Raw genomic sequence first — 17150 nt, 5'->3', positions numbered from 1 at the left:
TTTTCAGCCATCTCTGCAACGCAGCCTTTTTTTAGCAGTGTGGTAAGAACTAATTAGTTGGGAGCAGTAGAGACCCGGAGGGTGGAAATGAAACCGCTTTTGTCTTCAGCACTGTGGTTTCTGAATTAGTGCTCATTGCTGAACCAGGCATTGGCATTGATAGGTTTTAGTGCCAAGAGAAATCTTGGTCATCAAAGTGTCCCATTATCAGACCGGTAATGACATTCCTCAGGCTGAAAAGGGCAAAGAGGAGTAAGATGTTACAAGTAAAAGAGGTTTATAGTGCAACTTTGCCTAACTTTTTTTTCCATGCACTTCCAGGCGCTGATGTCTCTCTTTGTCCTGGCCTCCAAGGACGGGTGGGTGGATATCATGTACGATGGCCTAGATGCTGTGGGAGTCGACCAGCAGGTACAAGCTGCAGCAGAGCTGTAAAAAATGACTTGTGAAAGGTTACACGTTTGAGCTCTTGTTTTTCCAAATACTATGGGCCTCCATAGTCAAATGGGGTTATGGGATTAGGATCCAGGGTGGAGCTTAATCCAAGTTGTAGGATGTGATGAGTTCAGTAAAAGTCTGTATTTGTACTCAACACTTTTCCTACAATTTTTTTTTTTTGCAACATGACTGGTGTAACGCTTGTTGGAAGTGCACCTATCAAAGGATGGTTTGACTTTTTAAGCAGCTTGGTCATTTCAGGAGAAAAGAAGTGCTTTGTGTAGGCAGAGGTTTGCAGTGAGGGACTTGCAATAGCTGCAAAGGATGCTACTGTCCTTTTTGCAGAAGAGAGGTGGTGCTTCTCTGTCCTCAACACACATTTTAGGAGTATTCAGTTAAAATGTCTCAGAAAGCTCTAAATTTCAGGAAGAGCAGAGCAGCCTGAGCTGCCTGAAAGCGCCGTGAGTTCTGTGGATGGCACAGCTGTATCAATTTGTTCCCATTCTTCTTTTTGAGGTTCAGTTGAAATTTGCCTTCCTCCACTTTGCAGCCAGTCATGAACTACAATCCATGGATGCTCCTCTACTTCATTTCCTTCTTGCTGATTGTGGCCTTCTTCGTCCTCAACATGTTTGTGGGGGTGGTGGTGGAGAATTTCCACAAGTGTCGGCAGCACCAGGAGGAGGAAGAAGCCAAGAGGCGGGAGGAGAAGAGGCTCCGCCGGCTGGAGAAAAAGAGAAGGAGTAAGGAGAAACAGATGGCTGGTCGGTAGTCTTTCCACATCTTTCTGAGTCCTGCTTGACCTTCCACACAATCCCCTCCTTCCTCCCCTCCCTGCCTCCTGTCTGGTGATAATTCTTCTCCCAAAAGCATGTCCAGCTGTAGAATTTGCATGAAGGAAATAGTGTCATTTTAGGCTGAACAAGGAGCCAAGAAAGCCTTTTTTAATGGCTGCATGATTTGCAATGACCTTTCTATTGGGGGTTATTTAAATTAAATAATAATAATAATAATAATCAGGCCTGGAGCTTCTTGGATAGCAGAGTTCAGTGTTACACAAATAGTGACAACTGCAAAGATCAGTAGCGCTGGATGGCATCATAAATCTCAGTCATGAGCGCTGCTGCTGATAACTGGATTCACTATTTGGTTTATTACAGTCTTGTAATGCCACAGTGATGTTACCTGTCCCATTTATCAAGCAGGTTTATTTATTGGCACAGTAGCACCACTGCTATTCAAGAATGTAATAAAATAATGGAGCCATCTCATTCTAGTAATGCTTTAAAACTCCATAGAGAAACATACAAATGCATTTGCTTGAGAAATACAGATTAGAAGAAAAAAACCCAACCAGACAAGGAGAGTCACTAACTAGACAAAATAGTGCTGGTGCAAATTGAACCCAAATCCCAACTAGATGTGCAAGTGTGCAGCCCTGCCTAGAGGAGGCTCACAGGTGAAACAAGGAAAGACCCCACTTTGCCAAGTCTCCAACCTGACATTTGTCTCTTAGTCTCGTTTCATTTTAATGTAGTTGAATAAGTCAGAAATAAGTTAGCCAGAGGCCACAAGTTGGAGGTGCTCTTCTTCTTGCATGCTCTCTCTTCTGACTGAACTTTCTCCACTGCCCTTCCTGTCCATGGCCTTGCACTTTCTCTCCCTGGTCTCCTCCTGCTCTCTCCCTGTCCTCTTTCACTTCTCTATCTTTGACAGACTTCAGGACTGTTTAGGAGGCTGTCTGATCAGGTGCTTGCTCCCGAAGCTGGTGATAATAAGTCTGTTTTATTTTTTAATAGCCTAAGAGGTGTTTAATAGCTGTTACAGGCTTAATCACGGAGCCACGTTACCACAGTGCTGCCTCTGCCTCTCTCAGTTCAGCATTTACCCAACCATTTCCTTTGGTCACATCTTTCAGTCCCATGAGCTTCACAGATTTTGTAACCACTAGGATGTGTCACACCAACCTCTGGCCATCAAACTTGGATTTTTGCCGAGAGCCTGGTTCTTTCACTGGCCAGTGTAAAGTAGGAGGCTTCCCTCAAGAGCACTGGAGAACACATTAGGCTATTCTCAGCTAAGTGGGATACAGATGGGAAGAGTTTTTTTTGTTGCTGGGGTTTTTTGTTGGATTGGTTTTTTTTCTTTTTCCCCTCAAGAAAATGCCTAGAAAGCTCTTTTGCTTAGTCCAAGTTCCCAAGCACGGTTTCAGACTGATGAGTTAGAAAAGGATGTTAAAGGCTGGATAGAATGATTGCTATTTAAAGTTGCAGGTTTGGAATGCAGACATTTCTGTAGAAGAAAAATAGATGTTTAGTTATTATTAATTACTGTATTTATAATGCTAGAGGAACTAGATGAAGAAAAGATGTAAGTCTGGGCAATTTCCCAGTGGGTAGGAATCACAAACCATCCTTGGAGATACAGTTATTCATTCAGTGCTATGAAATGCCTAATTAAAGAGGCAATAAACAGCTATTTTACTGAGGATCAAATATTGCTGAGTATTCAATTGCCATAAAAACCCTTAAAGAGCAAAGTATGAAGTCCTCCAAAACGTTTCAGAACAGTTTTCCCAATCCGTGCTCAGCGGAATTGGTTTTAATTGACCGTGTCCAGCTTTGCCCTCGGAGGCAACAGATGTCATTGTTTAACTTTGTTCTGCACAGTGGGAACTTGCAGATGAAACCAAGACTAGGGCTGGAATTGTGCCAGCAACTGCATGAGGGTTTCTTTCAGCTGGGCATCCTGAGTGACCCCAGATGCCCAAACCAGCTTAGGGGTGTCGGATACAGACAGACATGGACACCTGACTGGTGGCACGGTCATTTTTGGTTGTAGACTCTTCCAATGCATTTATCCGATCAGGTATCTGAAAACCAAGGAAGCGTGTGAGATCTGAGATGTGGGCAGGTGCAGGAGTGGTCACTGCGAGGTATTGCTGTCCCAGCAGGAAGTGTCCCAGATTGTCCTTCAGCAGTGTCTTCCTCATCATCGACAGGGGATTCTTGGGGATGTCTTGGGCTTCCACATGTGCCCGTGGGAGAAGCACAAAGAGCCCTTCGTTTTTCACGTATGCCTGAGCCCACCCTCCACGAGGCACAAGGATCCCACAAGAAAACACTCCTGGTAGAGGCAACGGAGAGCCCGAGAGCCACAGGAACCTCGGACGGGGCTGGGTAGTCTTGCCGCGTGTCCTGCCGGGTGATTAATGCCGTTTGTTCTTTTAGATCTAATGCTGGATGATGTATTAATGGAGAGCTCAGCCAGTGCAGTGCAAGGTACTGGGAAGCCGGCACGTCTCGTCCCTGAATGGCAGTGCTGTGTCACTAACGGCGCCTGAGGCATCCCACTAAACCATGTGTGTGGTGCAAAGCTCGTTTGCTTCTCCATGGCACACGCATCTCATCCTGAGCTGCAGGTCTGCAGACCTGCCTCAGCACTGACACTTGCAAACTCTTAATTTATTCCTCAATCACTTTACGTTATTCAGTTTGGTTTTTTTTTTTTTCCTCTGGTTTTCATTAAGACACTGTCAGACTTTTCATGTCTCTTTTTTTTTCTCCTTTTTTTTGGTTCTTTTAGCTTTTTTTTTTTTCTGAAGAGAATAATGATTGGACTGTGAAATGGGTCCTCTACTGTTGACTTTAGCTTTCCAACCACCAGCTTAGGAGTCTGAATAATTTGTAGGTGTGTGTCTTTGGAAGGCTTAGGGAGGATATTTCATAATTTCTTCAGTCCTTGCTTATTGCTCCACAAACACTGTGCTCCAGGGAGTATTTTTTCAGTGGGGTAGAATTCAATATAGGGCAGAGCCTCAGTGTTTCAACAGGGAGCTCAACCCCACTGTGGACATGGGATTTAGTCATTATGCTGCCCAGTGTGTAAATTCTGTGTGTTGATTAAGAGTTTCTCAATCCATGAAGCATCTTGTAAATGAAAATAAATAAAGATACCACCTCAAAGGCTTTCCAGGTCCTGGTGGAGATGGACCAGCTGGACTGGGCACTAATGGGGGTCTGAGCTGTCCCTTTTGACCCACAGCAAACTCATATCTCCCTTTCCCAGCCCCCCTTCTCAGGATGATGCTCAGGGCTGCAAATCCATCCCTTGCTCTTTTTATTTTTAGGAGAAGCTTTGATCTGGCAAGCATTTTGTTTGATTCATAACTTAAGAATATTAGCTTGAATATTTAAAGAGGCACCAACACGGAAATAAATATAGCTGTAATTTTCAACAAAAATAATACACTACGAAAATTGTACTATTAAAATTCCAACCTGTGCACAGGCTCCCACTGCTTGAGATGGGAGCAGGGCTCCATCCATCTCTCTTAGATTGCAGGGAGCTTTGATTAAATAAAAATTGGCTTTCACTGCAGAGATAACTCAAGGAGACAGAGGTTCTACCGTGTATTTCTAAGGCCTTGTTGGAAGTTATCCCAACATGCTTTAATAAATCCTGAATCTCCTTCCCACTGCCATTCCTGATATTTATATTTCTTTGCTGTCTTTCTTGCTGCTCTTGCTGGGCCTTCTGGCCTCTCCTGTGAAAGTGGGGTAGTGCGAGGGAGGGGCTCTCACTGGGTTGGGTGATCTGGTTATTTTTTCTTCTTTTTGCTTGATTGTGACTTCTCTCCTGGCCCTACAGAGTTGCATCAAGACTGTCTTATTTTATGTTATTTTTAAGGCACTGAACTCATTCCAAACTCCTCTGTTATCCCATGCAGGCTCAGAAAGTCTCTTAGCATTTGCCCTTAAAATGTGTACAATTGTCAGGTCTGTGCTTTGTGTTTCCTTTTCTTGTCTTTTCTTTGGATCCAGTGGTAGTGAATGTGCCATGCTGCTCTTCAGGCACCAAGATGAGGAAATAGAAAGGTTTTATTTCTGAACCTGACCGTTGGAAATTTGAGGAATCAGTCCCTGGGTGCAGTAGATGAACTTCTGTGGCTCAGTGAGGAATCTGGAGTTGTGACCCAAAGCTTGCCCCCATCTCTGCACTTTCAAAGGGCTTCTTTTCTTTTTCTGTGAAGACAAGATGGAACTCTGTGTGTGTGTGTGTGTGTGTGTGTGTGCTGCTGCCAGGTGCTTAGTGAGATATTTTATAATTTCTTTTTTTTTTTTTCTTCAAGTCTACATTCTATCACAACTGGAATCTTCACGGTGGAAATAATTTATCATTTTCCATTTCACTTTTTTTTTTTTTAAATAAATCCATTCAGTACAATAAAAGCCAAGAAAAACTCTGTGTTTAAATAAAACAAGTTCCTTCAGTGCAAACTATTTTTTTAACCTAATAATATTCTTGATACATTTTGTAAATCCAGCTGCATCATGGGCTCATTGCTCACTGGTTTGCCGGTGTCCTCCAGATACTCAAACTTGCAAAGGAGTTAATTCCCTTATTATAGGAGAAGGAAGAAGCTGAAGGAGACAGTAATGGAATTGTCCCACTCTTGTGAATTCCAATTTCCCGTGCCCACGCACCTCTGGCTCGAAGTCACCTCGGGGAAAGTGGCAATTTCTCTCTTGACAGGGCTATATTTGGAGGCAGATGCTTCTCGGAGATATTTTGGAGCTGCATGCACAGCTTGATTCCCCCCCCCCCCAAAAAATGCAGTTAAAGGGAAGAAAGTGGCCCCAGTCCCATTCCCTGTTGCACTGGCAGAGACCAGAAGAGCCCTGGGAGACTCTGGGAGCTGGGAGTGGCACTGCCCAGCAAAAAGAGGTGTCCCAGTGCTGCTCTGCTGGGCACTGGTGGTACTTCACAGGTGGCATCCCACAGCCATCAGACAAACACAGTACAGGGTTTAGTGCCCCAAACCCAGTCTGGGATCACTGAACCCCAAGGGCACCTGGCCTGGGAAAAGTTAGACAGGGATTAGGAATGGGAAATGTTTATCCTGCAACAGCAATGGTCCTCTCTCTTCCAGCCAAACAGAAGAGAACAGTGTTGAGTTCCCAGCCCTTGTCAAGGGGATCAATTATGATCCTACAGTTTGATGCCAAGAGTTGAGTACTCAAGCTTGGGATACAACCTGACTTGAGAGCCCATAGGAAATGATGAGCTAAGCCAAGTGCACCCTGGTCCAGGCACTGCTCCCCTTGCCAGTACAGCTGGTCCCCTTGGACCACCATCAGCCAGGATGAAGGGGTGGGTGGGATTTGCTCAGACCACCTCCCAGCTGGCTGCAACATCCCCTTCCTACATGGGTTAGGAGGACATTTCTCAGGATCCACTGTCTGAGCCAAGTTTATCCTGTGTAATGATCTCCGTATTTGACCCACTTCTCCCTCTGTCTTGGCCCCCAGCCCTGGTGAAGCAGCTTGATTTACACCCTGTTTACCAGCCTGATGTCACATAGTGGGCTTTTGCTGTATTTCCTCATCTTTTCTCATTCTGCCAATTCCTCTTTATTAGTTTGCTCTCCTCCTTTCTTTAACACCATGTGTGCCTGGAAGCCACATTAACCTATCCAGCAATAACCAAGACTAACCCAGAGCTCTTGTTGTTCTTGACACAGTGTATTGTAACAGTACAGTAATGTGGTGTTGTGTTAGTTGTGAAGTTCACCACCCGGACTTTAACAGATGTCTGTATTTCCCAAGATGTTGGTATTGTTAAGTTCTTTATTGCAATAATTACAAATGGCACTGTGTCATAGGGGGCATGGGCTTTGCACAGGGAGAATTATACTGGATCTATCCTCTAATTTTCTGCAGAACTCTGCAGGGTCAAGTTAAAGAAATGGTATTTTCACAACGGTAAAAACTGGTTTATCTGTTCAGAAAGTTCCCTGCCCACCTAGACACAGTGGGGATTTATCCCTGGCCCTCAGGCAGCATGTTAGCCTGTGTGTGGGGTCATCCCATGGGAGCATAGTATGGCACCAAGATGCATGGCTGGCATGGGGACACTGGGGAACTGAGTGGTGACATGATTTGTAAGCACGGGTTGCCAATTCCCCTCCTAAAAAAGTTAACAGGGAAGGATGGAACATTTATCATTGGGAATTTTCAAAGGGTATCTGTGAGAGCAGCATCCAGAGAGGTTTGGCTGTGGAAACCTGCATGCTGGGAAAGGTGAACAGGAGATTTGGGAGAGGGGTGCAGAGAGGAAAAGCCTTTGCAGATATCTGAACAATCAGCAACCCTGCTTATAAGGTCATGCACTGGCTAATCCAGGTGCAGGAGCCCTGCACAGGGAACATTTTTAACCTGTCTCTAAATCCTCTCTCTGTTCTAACAGCATTGATGCTATTCTGTAGGATTTGGAATTACCTGTCAGTCAAAGCTGAGCAATAAAACTGAATTCCAGTGTAATTATTCATAAGTAAATCCATTGTAGGAAAAGGTAGAAACGTTGACATTTTTCTTTTTGAATGTGAATTATACATAAATGTCGAATAAGTAAGTGATCCAATTACGATGGTGTTTCTTTCTGAGATGATAAGTTGGTTCATTAAAATAGGGCCTATTCCTAACCTAATTGTATTCAAACATTTTAGTTAATTTGCTACTCATAATTTAGCATAATGTGATCGAGATATCTTGACTTTATGGAGATTTATGCAGATTCTAAGATATCTGACAAAGTCTTATGAGTGAGTCAGCAACTAGTAGTGCTTTTTTCATAAGCACTCAATAGATTCAGCATGAAAATTAATTTTATAGACCTTTTCATCAATACTGTGCTTTAGCACTTGGGTGCAGATCACCTAAAGCCTACTGCAGCTCAGAAAGTGAGTATTAATACTGCCTTTCTTTTGATGACACTGCAACAGAATTTTGGGCCTTCCAAACCCCTACAGAATAAAACTGCTGAGTGTTTTTTCCCTTTGGTCCCTGGGCTGGAAGGGAAAGGTCTGTCTCTATGGAAAAAAGCAAAACTGATTTTTCAGGATCCTGCCATGAAGCAGGGAGCACATGAAACCATTAAATCTATGGATTTGATTGCAATGTCATTGGCTATTGACAAAGTGAACTCTATTTCCAGGCAAAATATAATCTTCTAAAATTAGTTTTCACCTAGAGCAATCCAAACCTGTGCTTCCTGGCATCCTTCTTGCCCAAGGTTTTTTCTTAGACTAATGTGTCAAACTGTACATTTGCTCCGGAGCACTAAATATCAACCGTGCAATTCTTACAGCTCAATAATTTTCATAACCAGTTGATCATTTAATTATGAGGATAATATTATACTCTGACATCTTCAAGATGGCCCTTTCCACTTCAATCTGCATTATAATGCCTTCTTGAAAATTGTACTGAATTATATACTCAGCCTTGGCAATTCCTCATTAGAGATTAGGTGAGTAAATGAGTTTATCTTTAGGAACTTTTGGGGTCTAAAGTCCATGGGTCATCCCCAAGGCACCTGAACATGGGACTTAGTTGGACAGTGAAATCTGCATGTTGATAATCTTGTGTAAATGGAGGATGGTTATCTTCTGATCACTAAGGCTCATCGATCAGTTTTCCTTGGTGGTTTTATGGACCATTTTTCTGACAGCCAAAGTGTTGAATTCAGTTGTCTCTAGTGTTTATTGCAAAGAACATAATATGCTTGCACTCTTTCTCTTACAACAACCACCGCAAACTCAACGGCCTGTGTTTTTAGGCAATTGTCAGTAAAATCTGTCCCCAGCATCTGACCGTTAATTGGGTTTTCAGATGCTCTGGGGACTTTTAAGATCAGCAGAAACAAAACCCATTGTTTTCATTTAAATTTAACTTAAATTTTCCTACAGAACAAAATTATTTTTAGCAGCACACTTGTCCCAGCTCACCTCATCCCTGATGCCACAAGGCTGAGTATAGAGCATGTCCCACTGAAGATATTTAATGGATGTAAGATGACAGGAGCCCTGCTGTGTATTAAAAACGGTAACATGCCAGCAAGAAAAAAAGGGAAATAAAAAAGACAGCATGTTGCTGCGATTGGTCTAGAATTTCTCATCCCTGGAGTTGGAGAGTGAGGGTGCTTTGGCTTGAGAAAGACGCAGAGAAATCCCTTGATTTGCCTGTCGCTCTCCTCCCCGCTGCAGAAGCTCAGTGTAAGCCCTACTACTCGGATTACTCCCGATTCCGCCTCCTGATCCACCAGATGTGCACCAGCCACTACCTGGATCTGTTCATCACCGGCGTCATCGGCCTCAACGTCATCACCATGGCCATGGAGCACTACCAGCAGCCAAAGGTACTGGGACAGCCTGGGGGGGACAGGCAGGGGGGACATGCTGGTGGACAGAGTTAAGACCCCCTTTGCCAGTGGAGTGTAGCCAGCCTACAACAGGCTCCCAGTTCAATCCAGGGCTTTTGGTACATGGATCCGATTGCTCCTTTCCCTTCTAGTTAAGTGCGAACTGACTGCTCTGAAAATGAGACTGGAAATGGGTTTGCTTGCTTTATTAGATTAGATCATCATCAGTATCTTCCGTTTTTCTTGGGTTTCACACCCATCCTCTCCTCCCAACCAACCTGCCCCCCCTCTTGCAAAAAAAGGGGGAAAAAAAGAGAAGACTTTGAAAAATGGGGGGGTTTTGCAGTTTCCCCAATGTCCCATAGGACCTAGTTTTCATAGGAATTGGACTCCATGCTGGGCTTTAAAATGCATTTTAATATGTTAGTGTGCTTAAGTTCCTGGGTCTCTGTCATACTGTGAAAATAAAAACAGCCTGTCCTGACATGTCAAGTCTTTTGTGCATAAGAATGAAATGGAAATAGCTGTCTTTGCCACATAACTTGTACTTACTTTTATTAGAGACTTTCAGAATGAATAAATATAACACACAATAGGAGGAAACATTCTTTAAAATTAGACAGAACTTGAATACTTAATATAAAAAACCTCACAAACAACTAAAACATAAAAACAACAGGGCAGAGGGGTGGAAATATTCTCAAGTCTATCATAAGCCAAAAGTGAAAGGGAACAAGCCCAATTTATATTTTCTGTCCAGGTCACCTTTAAATACCCTGGAAGGCTCATTGCATGGTTCAGTCATTTGATGATGAAAAAGGTTGTTGGCGAAGGAGCCTGGGCTGGAGTCACTCTAGAGCATGTGTCTTACTGCAGTCACTTTGCAGCTACATTTTCTCTTGTATTACAAAAAAAAAAAAAGGGAAGGCGTTTGTTTATCATTTTCTTTAGAAAAATAACATTTTTTCTCTAGGCCTCTGGTATGCAGTGTCTGAGTAGTAAGTCCAAGCCTGGGTTGTGCTGGGCTGACAGCATGGTCAGAGTCATACACCTGCTTGAGTCCTGCTGAACTGGGGCCTGGAGATCCCTCTGGTCTCAGTGATGGATTGCTGGGATCCTGAAGATATTTGAAGGCTGAATGTACCAAAGAGATTTATATCCAAACTAGTTTCAGCACCAATACTTTCTTGGTGCTGAAAGGGGTTGGTTTTGGATATACCAGGATGCCCTGGGGGTGAGACCCCAGATGGAGATGCTGCAACTCCTGGAGAGGCAGGAATGCTGCAGTGTGCAGCAGAGAGGTGGTTTGAGTAAAGAGCTGCTGGGCAAAATATGCTTCTGCCAGCTAATTGTGCTCATTTGCTGCAGAGCCCAAGTGCCCTTAGTGTGGCAGGGAGGCTTGCTCAGAGCCACGGCTTCCTTTGGCAGCTGGGCTTGTGCTCCTTGGTCAATGTGGTGATTTTGGCCGCGGATGCTTGAAGCTAAACTGCAGGACAAAGGCAGAGTGCATGACTTAAACTCCTTCTGCTACGGTTTCTCCCTTCTCAGGGATCACTAAATGTTTGGTTTGGTCTGTGGTCACATCTCCCCTGTTCCCTAACACTGCCCTGGACATTGTTATTACCATATTTGCCAACAGGGAGGAATTCAATGCACGTTACTTAAGAGGCCATGAAGGATGCCACTACCACAGTGTTCCTTCATAAGAGAGGCTTTTGGGGATGAAATCACTTCTGATGTAGCTTAATGCCTGACTGTGCAAGAGTTGTCCCAGCCAGGATGGACTTGGATTAAAGACCAGACTGACTTCTGCAGAGGGAAGGGGGGCAGAGGGAAATGCAAGGCACTTGCTTCTTCTGGCATGTCACCCTCTGTCACACTCCTTGCCAAAAGCTCAAGGTGAGGAGTAATGGCAGGCTGGCACCAAGGAGCCATTTGGCCAGCACTTGGCACAAATTAACAAGTGGGATGAAATTCAGCTCTCTGACAAAAGCACAAGAGGTCTTGTGCTGCTGAGACCAGCAAACACAGCAGTTCTTTCTGCACACCCCAGCGATCCCAGCTGGGGCTGTGCTGCTGCTCAGGGGGTGAATTGTGACTTGGGTCTGTGTCAGCCCCTCCTCAGATTTTATCACCAGGCAGCCAGTGCACTCTGTGAATCCCTGGGACTTTTCCCTGGGATGTTTTTCAACAGAGAGAGCCCATGTTTGAAGACTTTTAACTGTAATTGGTGAGTGATGACATAAAAGTGAGGTTTGGAGGCAGCAAAGCCCCTCTGTAGAGCTAACATCTAACCCAGTCCTGTGTCTACATCCCAGATTCTTGACGAAGCCCTGAAGATCTGCAATTACATCTTCACCGTTATCTTTGTCCTGGAATCTGTTTTCAAGCTCATTGCCTTCGGGTTTCGCCGCTTCTTCCAAGACAGGTAACAAAAGATCTGTTGAGACCACAGGGCCAGCATCAGGCTCTGCAGAGAGCTGCCCACGTTTTATGTCCTGAATTCCCATGCTCTGCTGTCAGTGTGATATGTATGAAGGCTTTTTGGTGTGACTGGTTGAAGGCTGGGTAGGTGGAGACTTGGGATATAAGCTGGAGGATGGATTGTGCAGGACAAGAAGTGGGGTTGCACCATTTTGGCTCTTGGGAGCAGATGGAGCAGGGACAGATCTCCACCAAGCAGCCAGTTCTCTTCTCACACCAGTTGCATGTTCATGTAATCAAGAGAACCTGCTGAAGTGACAAAATTTATGTCAAGAGAAAAAAAATCTAGTCCTGAGTGAACAAGAAAGAAAGGACCTCTCTTTTATGCAGATGAGGAGCAGTGGATGACATTGTGTCTTTATCTAGATTTTCATTCTCTTACCTCACAAACACAAATTTTATGTCCTTGGTGGATCTTTCTCCCATTTTTGCCTTCCTCAATGTTCCTATCAAGAACAGGGCACTAAGCAAGCCTTCACATGAGCCCTTCAGCATCCAGTGCATGATCCCATCCCTGGCCCCACATTTTGTGTGTTCAAGCTGGAATTACCACTCTCTCCAGGCTGGCACGATTCCTTGGGGTCTTTCCTTCACCCAACACAACTTTTTTGCAAGGACTGGACATGGGGTCCTGTTCTCTCTGGGGCAGATCTCACATTGAGGTCCACGAGTGTCATGTCTAGAAGTGGCTAGACAGACAACACAGTGTCTCTCCTGAGGTTTGGAGCCTCTGGGTAGAAAACTGCCCAGCTTTTGTTCCTCTTTCCCCTCAGTCAAGGATATCTTTGGAATTGGCTGGTTTTCTAATGAGATGCATTAGTTATAATGATTTCATAACATCACTGCTTTTGTACAATACCCCAGAAAAATACTGCAGATTCATTTGAGTGCTCAAACCATGGAAATGACTGGAATTCGTGTGAAACAAGCTGCCTCCCATTGCCAGCTTCTTAGTACATGTTAAACTTCACTTTGTGTTGTCTCCAGATGGAACCAATTAGATCTGGCAATTGTGCTGCTGTCTATCATGGGCATCACTTTGGAGGAGATCGAGGTGAACGCTTCACTACCAATTAACCCCACGATTATCCGGATCATGAGGGTTCTCAGGATCGCTCGAGGTGAGAGGGTTAAAGCAGAATTGACTTGTGTTTGAGGTGCCTGATCAGCACCAGGAGAGTTAAGCATTGGGAAACAATCCTGGAGCACATCCCTATCATGATTTGCATAGTTCTGGCATCAACAGGCCGTAAACAAATAAAAGAACAATGGGGGAAAATACTTGCAAGGAGCCAAAAGGCTGAGCCAACTGGCCATGTGTTTCTGCCTTAAGAGGACTTGAAGGCTGAGAGCTTAGAAATCAAGGAGAAGTAGCTGTGGCAGTAACTCCCAGAGATGTACCTGCGAAAATTGCTCCAGTCAAATCAAAGTCATCTCTAACAGGGATTAGAGAACACAAGCTTGAGTACATTGGCGTTAAGAGATGAACATCTAATACATTTAAATTCCCATGAGGCTTTACATCACGCCACTTGGTGACAAAGCGTGCCTCGTCACTCTGCATCCATCTGTCCTCTCAGACGCATTCCCAAGTCAGGGAGCCAACTTCTTCAGGGCTTGATTTTTCAAAACAGGGAGGTGTCAGGGCCAAATGATGAAGATGTAAAATGTGAGTGCTCAGGCCCTTAATGAAGTACTGCCAGGCCCTCCTGAAGGGTATTGTGCTCTGAGGAATAATTGTTTCGGTTACAACCCTCATCTAAGCAGAGAAGGAGCTGAAGGAGAAATTAAATGCTGTTGTGTCTCAAGAGGAGGAAAAAGTGGGTTTTCTGTGCATTGGATCCCTTCCAACTGGAAATGCAACCTTCTGGAAGAGATGTGTAAATCATTTCTCGGTGAATCATGTATGAAAGTGGGTAGCCTATGGAAGTGGGAAAGTAGCCCCAGGGCTGGGAAAGGAACTGCTCATGATAACCAGAGGAAGGAGATGAGTCCAACACAGATAAAGTGGGGAAGGAAGAGCCAGGCAGAGTGATAACGCTTTCTCCAAGTCTCAGAGTAGGTGATGCTGCTATTCATGGGATTTTGATAGTATCCAGGCAACAAGGAGTGATGCAAAAAGGCCAGGGACTGTAGCAACTAATGGAGAACACTTGACAAGATTTCACATTTCTCTTCCTATAATCTGTGGCTCCTGGGAGAGGGACTGAGTTTTGGACTGAGTTTGAGGAGACTCTCTGCTAATGCTGCTGTTACCATCCTGCAAATGTGTTTTCCACAGTGCTGAAGTTGCTGAAGATGGCTGTGGGGATGAGGGCCCTCCTGGACACCGTGATGCAAGCGCTGCCGCAGGTAACCCACTGCCATGTCAAACCAGAGCTCCTCTGGCCCACAGCTCATTTCCTATTGCAGAGGAATGCTAATCATTTTATCTTTGCTGTCATTAGAGAATCACATTTCCCTCCCGAAGCTCTGAGATACAGTCCTCACATTGAGGTCATTTTTGCCCTGAAGCAATTAAAGTTTTGGATTAAAGAATACAGCAAGAAACAGGTCTGGAAAAAAATATATCAATGAATGTTCTTTTTTTGTGTTTTTCCCCCCCATTTCTTTTTCTCTTTTCAGGTTGGGAATCTGGGCCTTCTCTTCATGTTGTTGTTTTTCATATTTGCAGCTCTTGGAGTGGAGCTGTTTGGAGACCTCGGTGAGTCTTCCTGTGCCAGTGGGAGGGGTGGGAATGGTGTGGGAATGGGGGGTCTCACAGCTGTGCTTGTCTCACAGAGTGTGATGACACACACCCCTGCGAGGGGCTGGGACGTCATGCCACATTCAGGAACTTTGGGATGGCCTTCCTGACCCTCTTCCGAGTATCCACAGGAGACAACTGGAATGGGATAATGAAGGTGAGTGTTGAGGTTTTTGTCAGCAAGTGTATTGCTGCTCTAGACGTGAAATTTGCCAGATCTCAGTTTTTTCTTCATGAGAGGAGAACAGGTTCATGCTGCAATCTCTTCATGCCCCTCCATCTCTTAGTGCTGTGGTTTAGTTGATAAGTTGGTGTTAGGTGATAGGTTGGACTTGATGATCTCCAAGGTCTTTCCCAGCCTGGTTGATTCTGTGCTCATTGCCCTGCTGTTCCCAGGACACGCTGCGTGACTGTGACCAGGAGTCCACCTGCTACAACACCGTCATCTCCCCCATCTACTTCGTCTCCTTCGTGCTGACAGCCCAGTTTGTTCTGGTCAATGTGGTGATTGCGGTGCTCATGAAGCACTTGGAGGAGAGCAACAAGGAGGCAAAGGAGGAGGCAGAGCTTGAAGCAGAACTGGAGATGGAGATGAAGACCATCAGCCCTGGCCAGCACAGCCCCTCAGCCATCTTTGCGTGGACAGGCACCACTGGTGGGGAGAGACCCGAGAGCCCCTGTGGATTTACCAACCCCATGCAAATCAAGGTGGATTCTCAGCTCTCACTAGCTTATCATATGGTGAGAATCTCTGTTGGAGGGTGAGGAGGGCCTGACCTGCATTTTTGTTGGGGGAAGACTTGCACGAGTTGGTAATGAAAGAGGCGTGTACCAGATGTCCTGGGCTTGTATTCCCTGCTGTCTGCTGCTGACTTTTGTGTGGTTTGGGAGCCGTGCTGCAGGGAAGAGACCCCAGCCAGGCCTCCAGACCACCTTGATGCATCTGTTTGGAGGGAGAGAGTTTTGCAATTTACTCTCAAGCCACAGAGTTCAGAGCTGGCTCCAAATTTAGTTTAATTCAGAGTTTTGACTGAGCCTTTTGTGATAGCAAAATCATGAGCGTAATGTGTTTGCTTTTCTAATACAGACCATGAACCACAACATAAAAGAGGAATAAAACTTGGCTAATCTTTGCTTCAGTAATAAATTTGTTTTATGTAACCTCAATTTAAAATTCATCCCCACAGTCAGGCTTGTAAGAAAAAGATTCTTTTAACAATAGAATAATCCAGAGGAGACTCAAACCTGAGCTCAGCAGAGCTGGTGGCAGAACTCCCACCAGCAGGAGCATGGCTGTAATGTGGGAGCTGCTACAAACTGCACAACGTCTCCCTAAAGCACAATCTTTGGATGAAGATTCAGTTTGAGGAATGAGAGGTGAGATCAAACCCCAGACAAGTTCTTTGGGAGGTCACTGAACTGAAATTACAGAGGAAATACAGTCCAGCCTTTTTTTAGTCTTAGATGATTGCAAATTGGGTTAAACTCTACACAGGCCTCATTAACTTTTATTACATCATGATTGCACAACAGCATATTTTGGCCTCAGCCTGGGGTGGACTAATGCATATTCTAATGCATGAAAAACTCATTTATGATCTTTAGTCCAAGGGTGAAAGGCAGTAAATCCTTGCTTAAGCTTTGTTTCAGTTCCTAAACTACTGGAAATTTCTGGTGCCATTAGAATCTCTGATGTCTGAGATGGAGTCCAAAGCTGCTCTTTGGCTCAGGAAAAAGGAGTTCAGGGCACTGTGGGGAAATCCAGATTTACTACGTCCTCTAGGAAGAAACAACACATCCCAACTGGTGCTGGGTGTGTTGAGCAGAGTATTGGCAAACTGTCCTCAGCCCTGCTGGACTCAGCACCAGGACTGACACTGGCAAAAAAAAAAAGAAATTGCAAAACTGTGAGACAAATCAGTCAGGATGATACCCTCACTCTGCAGTTTGTTAAACCTGCCCTCTCTGAAGGTGGCCTGGGAAAGGGTTTATTCCAGTTAAAACCTTCAGAGTGTGTTTCTTCCTCTTTTCCTCAAACAGAAGCCTCAAAAACCTCCAGGAGATCTTATTCTGACTATTTCTTTTCCCAGCCAAAATCTTCAGGAAAAAAATCTGATGCTTGAGCTTGATAGCAGAGGAATACAATTCCCAGGACACAACCCTGGCAAGGACAGCATGTTCTTTTGCTTGCCTCTTTCCTGGGATTTTTGCACTGCGTGCTGTTTGACTGTAGCGCTGGTCCTCATCCCATTGTATGCACTGGGCATTCCCTACATGGAAG

General features: G+C 44.7%; 1 protein-coding gene across 1 annotated transcript in view; it reads left to right on the top strand.

The window, feature by feature from the left end:
• Positions 1-17150, top strand: part of CACNA1G (calcium voltage-gated channel subunit alpha1 G) — a 96959-nt gene that overhangs the window by 65452 nt on the left and 14357 nt on the right. Inside the window, exons 23-32 of the mRNA XM_083874557.1 lie at positions 322-411; positions 989-1181; positions 3669-3719; positions 9485-9636; positions 11958-12067; positions 13111-13244; positions 14405-14475; positions 14749-14827; positions 14905-15026; positions 15266-15610. Coding sequence (XP_083730683.1) covers positions 322-411; positions 989-1181; positions 3669-3719; positions 9485-9636; positions 11958-12067; positions 13111-13244; positions 14405-14475; positions 14749-14827; positions 14905-15026; positions 15266-15610 — 1347 coding nt within the window. The remainder of the gene's footprint in view (positions 1-321; positions 412-988; positions 1182-3668; positions 3720-9484; positions 9637-11957; positions 12068-13110; positions 13245-14404; positions 14476-14748; positions 14828-14904; positions 15027-15265; positions 15611-17150) is intronic.

The sequence above is a fragment of the Zosterops lateralis genome, assembly GCF_965231275.1.
Source record: "Zosterops lateralis genome assembly, chromosome: 18".
NCBI classification, from domain to species: domain Eukaryota; kingdom Metazoa; phylum Chordata; class Aves; order Passeriformes; family Zosteropidae; genus Zosterops; species Zosterops lateralis.
The sequence above is the reverse complement of the archived record's forward strand: the minus strand, read 5'-3'. Positions and strand labels throughout refer to the sequence as shown.